The sequence below is a fragment of the Mustela erminea genome, chromosome 5 (genome assembly GCF_009829155.1).
Source record: "Mustela erminea isolate mMusErm1 chromosome 5, mMusErm1.Pri, whole genome shotgun sequence".
NCBI classification, from domain to species: Eukaryota; Metazoa; Chordata; class Mammalia; order Carnivora; family Mustelidae; genus Mustela; species Mustela erminea.
Window position 1 is genome coordinate 59,539,305 of NC_045618.1, and position 13,061 is coordinate 59,552,365.

Consider the following 13,061-nt stretch of genomic DNA (forward strand, 5'->3'; position numbering starts at 1 on the left):
TTTCAGTGGTAAATTCTTGGAGTGCTTGAGACCCTCTAGCCGTATTAATTTAACTGATTAAGGGAGCTCTGACCTTTGGAATTCTAGAATTATAGATTATGTACACAGGAATTAACCTTAAGTCTGTATTTTGGATGGAGGGTAAGGAGAATGAAAAAATTTGTGTCACATGTCTCTGTTTATAAAGAAATTGTGCTGTACCACCTTTGGTCTGTATCAGAGGAAAAGAATAATAATGAAGAACATGAATTTTAGAGATTATCATAAATTCACATTTGCTACTTATATGGACAAAGTACATCTTAACTTGTATACCAGGTGATGGACCTAAGCAGCCTGCTATGGGGATTTCTGAGTTTGGAATTAGGAAAGGGTAAATTTGTGTGTAAAGTAATTCTTTAAAACACTAACTGAAAGCTACTCACTAGTTTTGTCACTAAAGCTCAGTACAAGGAAGTATGCAAATGGAAACTGGTCTTTCATCAAAGAAACTTCTCAAATGATCTGACTCCTCCAAGGAAGTTACACTGTATATATACTTTGTATTCTGAATAAGATTTGGTGTTGCTGGCTTTAGGTTTCAACCTTTTAATTGTTGAGATTATGTTCTTGGCAGTTGGTCAGCTTGCATATGAATTTCAAGTCGGCTTGGTACCAAGTTTTCCAAGTATGGAAGGTAAGTTCCGCTTAAAAAGAAAATGATTATATGAACTTTTTAGAGAAATCAAGAGTGTGATAAATTTTATAGATCGGCAGTTTGTAAACAGTTGTCCAGACAACTAACTGAGCCCGTTTATCCTTAACCTTCATTAATAAAAAAACTCATAGGACTCTTAATTGTAATTTTGCTTAACAGTACATTTTACATTGTGAGCAATTTATGTATCCTGTAACAAGCTAACTTTATATTTGTGGATTTGGGTAAATGACAAAGTTGTTTAATTCATTTCCATATTTTATAAAGGAAGAAACAAAATTCCAAGTCACATGCATGCTTGATATTATATACACATAATATATACACATATACACGCTCTCAGGTCTTATTGAAGCCTCTCATCCAACTAGCTTATTTCTAAATAATATTAATAGTGAAGACAGTACAGCACAAAATCAGTTCAAAGTAGTTACTTCAAAGAAAAAAAGATAAAGATGGCACATGAAAAGTTAAACGGACTCTTTCAAAAAGCCATAAATTCCTAATTCTATCCAGTGTAGATATACAAGGACAAATACCATGTTGGCAGTAAAAATAGCTACCTGGTCAGTCATGTATTAGGTGGTATTAGCTATGTTTCCAGGTTTTTAGTTTGCCTACTTATGACTGTGAGACTAAAACTGTGAGATATCCTCATGTGAGTATGAGCCTAGTGAGGAAGGAATGGTAGAAGGCTAATTGATTAGATATCTGAGGTAGTGAAGTGGGAACCAGATTTGAAAAGAATGCTGAAATACAGAGGAAGTGAATCTCTTTTGGGAACGTGAGTATCTTCCCATTGTAAGCAAGCTTTGGATGGAACAAAATAAATCCTTCAGTTCAAAGAAAACCCACAGAAGGAAGCAAATTGATTTTCCAGGGATTTTAGTTCTGAGGAAGTAGTAGTAGCTACACAGGCCACATAGGAGAAAAAACCTTGTCAGAAATCTTGGTCATGTATTTATCAAGCTATTGGTATTAGTCCCAGGGGGAAAAAAATGTTTATGGTGTGAATGGCAAAAATTCTGCATTCTTCAGCTTTCCTACCCATTGATTCACTGACTGAAGACAGTTTCACTCATTAGGAGTCTTCTAAGTAAAAAAAGGGTAACTTGCTTTTCTGTTTTAAAGTACCCTTTTTATATAACTGGTTGATCTAAGGTTCCCCAGGTGTTTGTGTTACTCATTTTACTTAAGAGATCTCTGATACATTCCTCTACACATTGTGATCCTTCAGTTTCCGGGCTAAGAACAGTCACTGTGATCCATTTGAGCTAAGACATGATTTTTGCTTGCAAGTTGGAGGGTTTCTATTTTCTTCTGTGCATATTTCAGTTGGATCTTTAGAGCATCATTATCTGCTTTCAGGGTATTTATTTCCTAAAGGGAAGGAGATGAGGTATGTTAATAAAGCAGCAATGAATAGCAAATCATTTGCAATATTGGAAGTACTACACTTGATTGGCATTTTCTGTTCACTGTGGCTGAGAATTAAAAACTATTTTCAAGACATTTATTTTGCTCTGAATAGAAAATAACAAGTTAAATATCAAGTGAGCATGTGCAAACAGCAGTTTTTGTTATCATATCAAAGATGGCTAGCAGGCAGAATAAACCATAAGAGGGGGATATAAAACCTTTGAATGCTGTATAGCGAGAGACCTCAGTTCTGAGGTATGAAAACAGTGACTCAGAATACTGTCACAAATATTACAGTTCTTTGAGTCTTCAGTCCCCCCCCCCCCCACAAATCACTGAAAACTAATGGACTCCTTTGATAAAGAATTTTATCCTACCCCCTAAACTGGGATTTAATTATCTAATTTTCTGAGCAGTTGACTTCCAGGCTATTGCGGTTTTTAAACTGAATTATGTCTAACCTGTGACATAGTATAAATTTAAGATGTACAGCATGTTACTGTGGTATGTTGTAATACTGCCATTATAAAGACAATCAATACCTTTCATTGTTATATTATCCTTTTTAATTTAAGTTCTGGACTCAGCAGCTTTGAGGATGATAATTCAGTATTATCTACATTCATTGTACCATGCATCATATCTTTCAGGCTTATTTACCACTTGTAAGTTGGTACCGTTAAACAACGTCTGTACTTCCTGTCCTTTCCCTGGTAACTACCACTTTATTTTTTATTTTCATTTTTTAAAGGTTTTATTTGAGAGAAAGAGAATGAGCGAGAGAGAACACAAACTGGGGGAAAGGGCAGAGACAGAGGGTGAAGCAGGACTCCATCCCAGGATTTGGGGATCGTGACTTGAGCTGACGGCAGACACTTAACCAACTGAGCCACCCAGGTGCCCTGTAACTACCATTTTAATCTGTTTTTGTAAGTTTGGCTTTTTAAAATTCCATATATAAGTGATGTCATACAGTACGTGTCTTGCTCTGCCTTGTGTCACTTAGCATAATGTGTTTGAGGTCCATCCATGTTGTTGCAAATTCCCTTCTCATGGCTGAATGATACTCCATTGTGTATATGTGTGTGTATATATACATTTTTGTTGTCCATTCATTGATGAGGTATAGACACTTGGGTTGTTTCCTTATTTTGGCTATTGTAAGTAATGCTGCAGTGAACATGGGAGGGTATCTTTTTGAGTTAGTATTTTTATGTTCTTCAGCTAATTACCCAGAAGTGGAACTGCTGGATAATATGATAGTTCTGCTACACACTCCATGCTGTGTCCCATAGTGGCTGCACCAGTTTGCATTTTCACCAACAGGGCATAGGGTTTCCCTTTTCAGCACATCCTAGCAAGCATTTGCTCTCTTGTTTTCTTGATGCTAACGATTCTAACACGTGTGAGTTGATAGCTCATTGTGTTTTGATTTGCATTTCCTTGATTAGCGGTACCGAGCATCTTTTTTATATACCTGTTGGCCATTTGTATGTGTTCGTTAGAAAAATGTCTCTTTACTCTTCTGTCCATTTTAAAATCAGATTTTGTTGCCATTAAGTTGTATGAATTCTTTACATAATTTGGTTATAACCCTTAATCCGGTTTATGGTTTGCAAAAATCTTCTCCTATTCTGTATATTTCTTTTTTATTGTGTTAATTCTTTTGCTGTGCAAAAACTTTTAAGTTTGATTTAGTCTCTTGGTTGAAGAGACTATCCGTTCCACCTTGGGTGCCCTTGGTACCCTTATATTATCTCACTGTATAAGCAAGGTGTGATTCTGCACTCTCTATTCTTCCTTTGGCCTTTGTGTTTTTGTCTGAGTACCATACTGATTTTATTACCATAGCTTTGAGTATACTTTGAAATCAGGAAGTCTGATATCTTTACCTGTGTTCTTTTGTGGTTCCACACAGATTTTAGGGTTGCTTTTTTCCTGTTTCTATAAAAGAATGCCATTGGTATTTTAATAGATTGCATTAAATCTGTAGATGGCCTTGGGAAGTATGGACATTTTAACAATTCTTTGGGTCATGAACATGAGATACCTTTTCATTTGTTTCTTTCACTTCTTTGGTCAGATACATTCCCAGTATTTCATTGCTTTTGGTGCTATTGTGAATAGGATTGTTCTATTTCTTTTTCAGATATTTCATCCTTAGTGTGTAGAAATGCAGCTGATTTCTGTATGTTGATTTGGTAGCCTGCAGCTATACCTAAATTTTTGATTGGTTCAAACAGTGTTTTGGTGGTTTTGGCAATTTTATATATGCAGACTCATCATCTGTAGATACTTACACTTCTTTCCTGATTTGGATGCTGTTTCTTTGTCTTGCTTAATCACTCTAGCTAAGATTTCTAGTAATGTGTTGAGTAAGAGTGATGAGAGTAAGCCTCCTTAAGTCTAGTTTCTGATCTTGAGAAAAAGTTTTAACTTTTTTCCCACTAAGTATATTATTAGCTATGGGTTTGTCATTTCGGGCCCTTATTATGTGGAAGTATGTTCCTTCTATATCCAATGTTTTTTTGTTTTTTTATTTTGAAAGGGTGTTGTATTTGGGGCACCTGGGTGGCTCAGTGGGTTAAGCCTCTTCCTTAGGCTCAGGTCATGATCTCAGGGTCCTGGGATCGAGCCCCGCATCGGGCTCTCTGCTTGGCAGGGAGTCTGCTTCCCTTCCTCTCTCTTTCTGCCTGCCTCTCTGCCCTTGTGATCTCTCTGTCAAATAAATAAAATCTTTTAAAAAAAAAAAAAGGTGTTGTATTTTGTCAAATGCCTTTTCTGCCTCTATTGTGATGATCATGTGATTTTTCTTTTGTTTTACTAATGTGATGTATTACATTCATTGAGTTGTGTATATTTGTTTATGCTTGCATCCAGGGGATAAATCATACTTGGTCATGGTATATAATGAGGTTCCCTCATTATATATTGTATATCTTGGAAGTGTTCCCTCCTCAATTTTTTGGAAGAGTTTGAGAAGGATTGGCGTTAATTCTTCTTTGACTGTTTGGTAGATTGCACCAGTGAAGCCCAATGTTGGTTGCATATATGTTACAACTGTTATATCTTGCTGATGTAATATGTTGATGTATCGAGCCTTTTACCATTATATAAAGACCTTGTTTGTCTCTTGTTAACATTTGTGGCTTTAAATCTGTTTGACTTAAGTATGGCTATGCTCCATTTTCTTTGGACTTCTATTTGCATGGAATATCCTCTTCCATCCCTTTACTTTGAGCCAGTGTGTGTCTTGAGAGTCGAAATGAGTTTCCTGTGGCAGCACAGAATTGGTCTTTTTTTAATCCATCCAGCCGCTCTGTGCCTTTTGACTGGTGAAACCAATCCTTTTTTTTTTTAAAGCATGATTACTGTTATGTAAGGACATACCACTGCCATCTTATTCATCTTACTTGCCTTCTGGTTGTTTTATATCTCCTTTTCCCTCTGTTTCTGCTTACCCTTCTAAAGTGTGATTTTCCATAGTGAGTTGAGCCTCCTAAAAATTTTTACTTCAATTTAACTAACATATATTGTATTATTAGTTTTAGAGGTAGAATTTAGTGATTCATCAGTTGCATACAAGACCCAGTGCTCCTTACATCCAGTGCTCTCAAGGCCCATCACTCACTCACTTCAACCCTCCTTGCCTCCAACAACTATCCGTTTGTCTCCTATAGTTAAGGGTCTCTAATGGTTTGCCTCCCTCTCTGTTTTCCTTAAATTCCACGTAGGAGTGAAATCATATGGTATTTGTCTTTTTCTGACTGACTTTGCTTAGCATAGTATCTTCAAGTGCCATCTACTTCATTGCAAATGGCAAGATTTCATTCTTTTTGCTTTGTGATTATCATGCGGCTTACATGTAAAACATCTCATAATTAAAATAGTCCTTTTTATCTTGAAACTTTATAGGTGACCAAAGATAAAGTGCTGTCTCCACTCTTTTATTCCTTCCCATATATATATAAAAAAATATTATTATATTTATATTACATTATATTTATTTATATTATTATTATAAATATTATTCCTTCCCATATATATAATATTTATATATAAATATTATATATATATTATATATATATATATATTTAAAGATTTTATTTATTTGACAGAGATCACAAGTAGGCAGAGAGGCAGGCAGGGGCGGGGGGAGGCTCCCCGCTGAGCAGAGAGCCTGATGCGGGGCTCTATCCCAGGACCCTGGGATCATGACCTGAGCTGAAGGCAGAGGCTTTAACCCACTGAGCCACCCAGGCGCCCCCCCTTTTATATTTTTGACATTATAATTTATCTTTTTATGCTGTGAATTCATTGAGAAATTATAGTAGCTATAGTTACCTTTTAATGTTCCTTTCCTAAGGCCTTTCTCCTACAATTAAGAGGTTGAACACCGCATTCTAATATAGCTAGCTTTCTGATTCTGCTTGTTTCTTATCATTGCTGATGTATTGTGTACTTTCATTAGCTTTTATGTCACTATTTAGCATGTTTTCATTTCAGCTTGAAGAACTACTTTCAGCATTTCATGCAAGGCAGGTCTAGCAGTGGTGAGCGCTTTCAGTTTTTGTCTGAGAAAGCCTTTATTTCACATTCATATCTGAAAGGTGACTATTGGATGACGTACTCTGAGCTGGCAGTTTTAATACTTTGTCATTTCACTCTCTCATGGCCTATAGAATTTCTGCTGAGAAACCTGCTGAGAGCTAATGGGGTTCCTTCATAGTTTTCCTTTTTTTCCCCAATTTTTAAGATCCTTTCTCATTGGCTTTTGACAATTGCATTATAATCGGGTGGCACCTGGGTGGCTCAGTCGGTTGAGCATCTGCTTTCAGCTCAGATCATGATCCCAGGGTCCCTGGGGTTGAACCGTGCTTTGGGCTCCCTGCTCCTTAGGGAACCTGTTTGTCCCTCTGCCCTTCTGCACCATTCATGCTCTTTCTCGTTCTTTCGCTCAAATAAAATCTTTAAAAGTAACAATAACTGGGTGGTCCATTAGTTTCTTGGACTTGTGTATGCTCCAATTTCTTCTCCAGGTTTGGGAAATTCTAAGCTATTATTTCTCTAAATATGCTTTCTGCTCCTTTTTCCTTCTATATTTTTTCCATCATAATGATAGCTCTTATAGGGTTTCTTCACTTTTTTAAAATCCTTTGGTTTTTTTTGCCTCTTCACAGTCATTTCTAAGTTGCTAGTTCTTTCCTTGATCGGCCTTATTTCCTAAACTTTCTAGTACATTCTTTATCTCATTGAATTCTTCAGCTCTAGAATTTGGTTCTTTAAAAATTTCAGTCTTTTTGACAAAGAACTCCTTCTGTTCATTAATTTTATTCCTTAGTTCACTGAATTACCTGAGTGTTTCTTGTAGCTTGTTGAATCTCTTCATAACAGCTATTTTGAATTTATCAGTTAGACCCCAATATTCCATGCCTTTGAGTTTGGTTGCTGAAATTCTTTTCTGTGATACGTGAGTTTCCATAGTGTCCCATGAAATGTGCCTCTGCCATCGTATTTGAAGTAGCATATACCTCTCTAAGTTGTTTACTTTGTTACCATTCAAGAGACTGACAGTTAAAGTTCTTTCAGTTTTCATAGGGTGGCCACATAATATAGCTAAGTTTTGGGTTTCTTTTTACCTTAGCTGGCTCTGGTGCTGCACTTGGGAGTGTGCATTAAAAAAGCTGGTGTCTAGAGTGCTGGTGGCAGAGGTGGAGGGCTGCCCATAGCATGATAGGGGGATCCTCAAGTGGGGGTACTCCCAGAGGTCCATGGGCAAACCTGAAACCCCAAGGTGGGGGGCAGTGGGGAGAGGAAGGATGTGTTCCTTTTGCCTTTTGTTATTCTTGTATCTGCTTCTTTCCCTTCCTTCCCGCAGTCCTGGACGTCCCTCCTTATGCATTAGACAGTATCTGGCAAGTGCATATAAACAGCTGTATATAATCCTTTTGCTGCTGGAGAGAAATGGGTCCCTCCAGCTGTAGCCTGTGCTGTCAGGGGGGCAGTCACTCACCACTTTTGCTTTCCCTGTCCTCTGTGAGGGAGGAAGCCAGTGCATTGCAGTGTCATCCTGGGGAGGGAGGCTGAGTCCTAAGATTCTCCTCGGCGTCTGCCCCCGAACTCTACGTGGTCTGGCTCCACTCCCATGGTGCTCCAGCTGGTGGGACCTCCCAAGCTTGTGTATCTTTCCAGCATGTCTGACCTGGTTTACACTTTCCAGGGTTGCTCTTGCCTGATCATGACAAGATAGGGTGGAGCAGGCTCCCCCCTCGTTTCTGGGCACAGGCAGGTATAGATCCCCTGCGTGTTCCATGAGGTCACTTTTTTTGGTTATGAATAACCAGTTTGTTGTAAATAAAAGGGGAGAGTAAAAAGATACAACTCCCCTTGCCATGATGATGTCTCCCGTCTATGAATCTGGTGTTCTTACATTATACCATATTGATTACTCCCTCCCTGCAGTGGTAAGCAGTTTCTGGGTAATATGAGTTGTTTCTTAATGGAAATTATCTGGATTGCTATGTGCTAGGTAAATGCGTTCCATGATAACAGAGTAATTATTCAAGATCTGGAGCAAACCATAGAGAGCATGGACTCCTGGCCTTGTATTTTACAGAGGACTAAGCCAGGCACAGTATCTCTGAGATTAGAATCACAAATCTGTGTCCCCAAGATGAGTTCTTATAAGTTGCCTTTGGCAGTTTCTACACCTGAAGAGAAAGGGCTTTGTGTAATCCACATTTTGTCACCTTCTGATTGACTTCTTAAAGCAGGTCTTTAAAAAAAAAAAAAAAAAAACCAAAAACACACACTCTGAGCCAGAGAATACCTTTCATCAAGAAAATTTGTTCTTTTTTCCTATGTTCCTCCTACTATTATGTTCTTTGTTCCAGGCACCAAACCAAGAGTTTCACATGTATTATCTCACTTGTTTCTTCAACTATTTCTGTATTTCAGTTTCTAGGAGTCTGACGGGGAAGGTACAACACTAAGAAAAACGCAGGGAATTCTGAGGCCATTTTGGGCAATTTCACTATGTAGTATGTTGAATTATTTAACGAATCCTAGCTAGGTGGTTGTTGGTTTTCTGTTTGTACTGCTAACACACTGTTAACCTTGACATTTTAGAAAAATCTATGATGAAGTGGATCTGAGCTTCCCTATCATTGGTAGGAAACCATCTGAGCCAGGACTCACCAAGAGCCCTGTACGCCAAACAAAAAGTACATTAGTAATTTTCCCTACAGAATTATTTGGGCAACTGCCTATTGTCCCCTTTCCTGTCCTCCTCTTTCATTATGCCCTTTTCTCTAACCTTGGAGCCATATTCCCAAATTTGTGTTCTTCTTCTTTTCTTGATAAACTTTTTTATAATGCCTTTATGGGGCCCCTTATAATTAGGACATTGTAAGCTGCACAGAAGAAAAAGCAGCTTCTATAGTTGTTTATAGATTATATACAGCTGTTTATATGCACTTGCCAGATACTGTCTAATGCATATAGAAGATTTGCACATTCTTCGATGTGTTTGAGTTTCATTTAGAAAAAAAGGGTGTGGTGTCAGCACCGTAAAGCTGATCAGTAGAAACTAGTTTATTCCTCAAAGCATCTACTTTGAACAGACTTTGCGTCCCGGCACCAACACTTTCAAAGGGCAGTAGGGAGCCTAGTATACAACCTGGTTGGAATTTTTAGCTTACATATTCTTCCCTGGTTTAACCCCACTTCTCTGAGTCTAAAAGAAAAGAAAAGGAAGATACCTGTTCCAGCTCTTGGTAGGTTGGAGGTCTGAGATGACGGAGATCCTCCTTTGACTTTATGAGGGATTCTTTGTTTTCCCACTTGACGAAAGCCCGCTTTCTGATCAAGACGGGGCTGGGGCATGGAGATGTGGGACTTGGAAGCACATAGAGAGTATCCTGGGCTGTCTTCCTTGGAGAGGACAGCCTAAAGGAACTGGAGGGGGCCTCAGTGCCAAGCCAAGGCAGTGATTCTGTCTGGGTGGCCTTGTGGGCAACAGTTCTCTTTAGCCGAACAGAAATCTTCTGTGAGGACACTCCCATGAGCATGATGGTCCGATCTTTACTTTCCTCACTGTGTTCCACAGTCTCCCCATTAGGGAATGTGAAAGGTCCTTCCTCAGGAGCTGTAGAAAGATACATGACGTATTAGTACTCTATCTCAGAAAAGCAGACTCAGGATTGACCTATTACTTTCAACTGAGACCCTTTTTGTTGCTATAGGAGTTCCATGGGTCCAAAGTGGATTCCTTTTCAGGCACCCTCTTCAGGGAGTGAAGGGGCCTGAAGTCCAGGGGCTTTTGCTGGTGAAGCCACGGCCACTGGTGCCAGGCTACATCTACTTTGAGGACAGGACATTTTTCTATATGCACAAAGGTTGCCTAGAAGATTTTGGTTTCTGTAGATTAGCTGAAGTGAGGCCCTGCTTCAGTGCTCTAGAGAGAAATGGTCCATGCAGGTTTGCTGTGGACATTGGAATGTGGTAGCTCTCAGCATTCAAATTTTGGTCCTCATGCAGGTGGCCTCCAGGAGCTGGTACGAATTTTCTTTGGGATCTATTTGTACAGTCGACGTGGCTTAACTGTGAGAGTTAAAGTTCCAGCTTTGTGGAAATATGTCTTAAAATGTATTACCCTTAGTATGATACTAATTGGTAAAAGGAGAGAGAATCATTCTGGTTTTCTTCTTTCAACCAGCACCCTTGCCCAGCACCCTTGCCCAGGACCCAGCCTGAATATTGACCATTAGGAATAATTTCTTGGAAAAGTAAAGAGTGGATATATTTGAGATGATTGGTAGGCTGTAAGGTAGACTACTGATCATCTAAATTTATTGTTTTACGAAGACTCAACAGTAATTCTGGGCTGTTTGGAACACATTTATAAATAGATTTTAGATTCTGTTTAGCCTTTTTCATTTAATGAGGATAAAAAGGTTACCTTCCAGGATTGGGGAAAATGAAACAAAGTGTTTTTTAAGAAACATGCATTTCTATTAAAATGTTACATATTTTTCATTACTAAACTTTATAGCCAAGATACTGGATTGGTGTAATCAAAATGGCTTCTGGACAACAAAAAGTTGTCCAAATGACAGTTATAATTTAAACCAGTAGTTTTAATACTAGAAACCTTATAAGGATCGTACTTAATTTTTCCGCAGGGGAACATAAATTGACTTGAAGTATTTACCCAAGTAAAGCTCAAAATTGTAATTATACTGTTTCAAGTATCAGAATATTTAAATTATTTACCCTAAAATAACAACCCTATATTTTGGGGGAGTGTTAGGGTGATTTTTTTCTTTTTTTTTAATTTCCCATTTTACAACCTGACTTTTGTGCTGCTCTCTGCCACATTTGTATTTTATGTGACAGAACTGTGGTCACCAAAAGTGATATGTAATTCTTGAAATGTATCTGCGGTGGTTTTTACTAAGAGGGAGAAGGACAGAGGTAATCTTTGCTCCCCAAAAACTTTATCCTTCCCACTTCATTTTCCAAGATAAGTGTTCTCTGTGCCTACTTACCATGGAGCAGGTCTTTGGCTCCCAGTGGGTAAAGGCTAGATGTTGGTCCTCCACCAGGGCTGTTCTCTGTGGGGGCTGCTGGGTTCTTGGCTCGCTTCTTGCATTCAAACACCACCAGATCTTTGCATTGTTTGTGGCAGTTCATCCCGCAGTCTGTGGACAAGACATTCTGGTCAGGAAGTCTTTCGCTTTCTTCTCCAGACTCTCAAAACCATGTTTGTGCAGTGCTGTCCTGTCACACACGCCTGTCCTAGTCTGGAGTTGCCACCTCCTACTCCTTATGCACCTAGTAGTCTTCTCATCATGAGTCTCAGAATCAGAAGCAGCACCCACTATCTTGGAGAGAAGTGGTTTCTTAGTCATCCTACATACACTGCCTACTTTACAGAGACCCCCTGGAGGCTCGTAGCTCTTACATCTTACTCTTTCTTCCTCGCCATAAAAATCTCCTCTCCTTCACTCCTGAATTTTTCTAGTTATAAGGAAGGACAGTTAGGTCCAGAGGAATCTACTGATAAGAGAAAAGCTGAGGGGCACCTGGGTGGCTCAGTGGGTTAAATAAAGCCTCTGCCTTCGGCTCAGGTCATGGTCCCAGGGTCCTGGGATCGAGTCCCGCATCAGGTTCCCCGCTCGGCGGGAAGCCTGCTTCCCACTCTCTCTGTCTGTCTCTCTGCCTGCTTGTAATCGCCCTCTTTCTGTCAAATAAATAAATGAAATCTTAAAAAAGAGAGAGAGAGAAAAGCTGACGACGGCCTTTGGTAAATAACTTCTTTTCCCAAAGTGCCTTTCTTTGGAGACCCACCATCCCTGTTTCCAGGACAGCCCACACAGAGAGAGGACCGTGCAAGGGTCGGGGAGCTTCATAACTGGTCGCTCAGCCATTCCTCTTCTCTGTGGTGGCAGTCACTTTCAGTGGGTGCTCTAGGGAAACCAGTTCGGGAATGAGGCTGGGAGCTGTGCTGAGAAGTTGTGGATTCAGTGGACAACTCCTCTGGTAAAAAATGCTTTATTAGGAGAGCCTCTGAGACCAGGGAAAACAACACAGTAGACAAAACTGAGCCTTACCTTTACATCGATATCCTTGTTTGATCACTCCCCAGAGCTATGAGACAGACAAGATATGGTTAGAGTGTACCGGCGACCATTCATCTGTCCAGTATGAGGCTACACAGTGGCATCCATTCTTTATTTTCCCTCATTGTGTTCTCTTCCTCAGGTGGGAAGGAAATCTCCTTTATCTTCCCCATCTTAACTCTCCTGACCTTAAATTGCAAATAGGAAGAGTTTGTGCTGATCAAAGTAAAAAATTCTCAAGAACTCACTAGCATGGACTTAAGAGGCCTTCCTGAGGCCTGAAGTAGATGAGTCAAAGAACTAACCACTTTCTCAGGACTCCA

At 39.3% G+C, this 13,061-nt stretch overlaps 1 protein-coding gene across 2 annotated transcripts in view; it reads right to left on the reverse strand.

The window, feature by feature from the left end:
• Positions 1–176: 176 nt before the first annotated feature.
• RASGRP1 (RAS guanyl releasing protein 1) overlaps positions 177–13,061 on the reverse strand; it is an 82,254-nt gene continuing 69,369 nt past the window's right edge. Inside the window, exons 14-17 of one of the 2 annotated variants that reach the window (XM_032343240.1) lie at positions 12,730–12,766; positions 11,665–11,817; positions 9,877–10,262; positions 177–2,077 (exon numbers count right to left, since the gene is read on the reverse strand). In XM_032343240.1, the coding sequence (XP_032199131.1) occupies positions 1,943–2,077; positions 9,877–10,262; positions 11,665–11,817; positions 12,730–12,766 (711 nt within the window). In that variant the 3' untranslated portion in view covers positions 177–1,942. The remainder of the gene's footprint in view (positions 2,078–9,876; positions 10,263–11,664; positions 11,818–12,729; positions 12,767–13,061) is intronic. The other variant, XM_032343241.1, reaches the window with a different exon arrangement.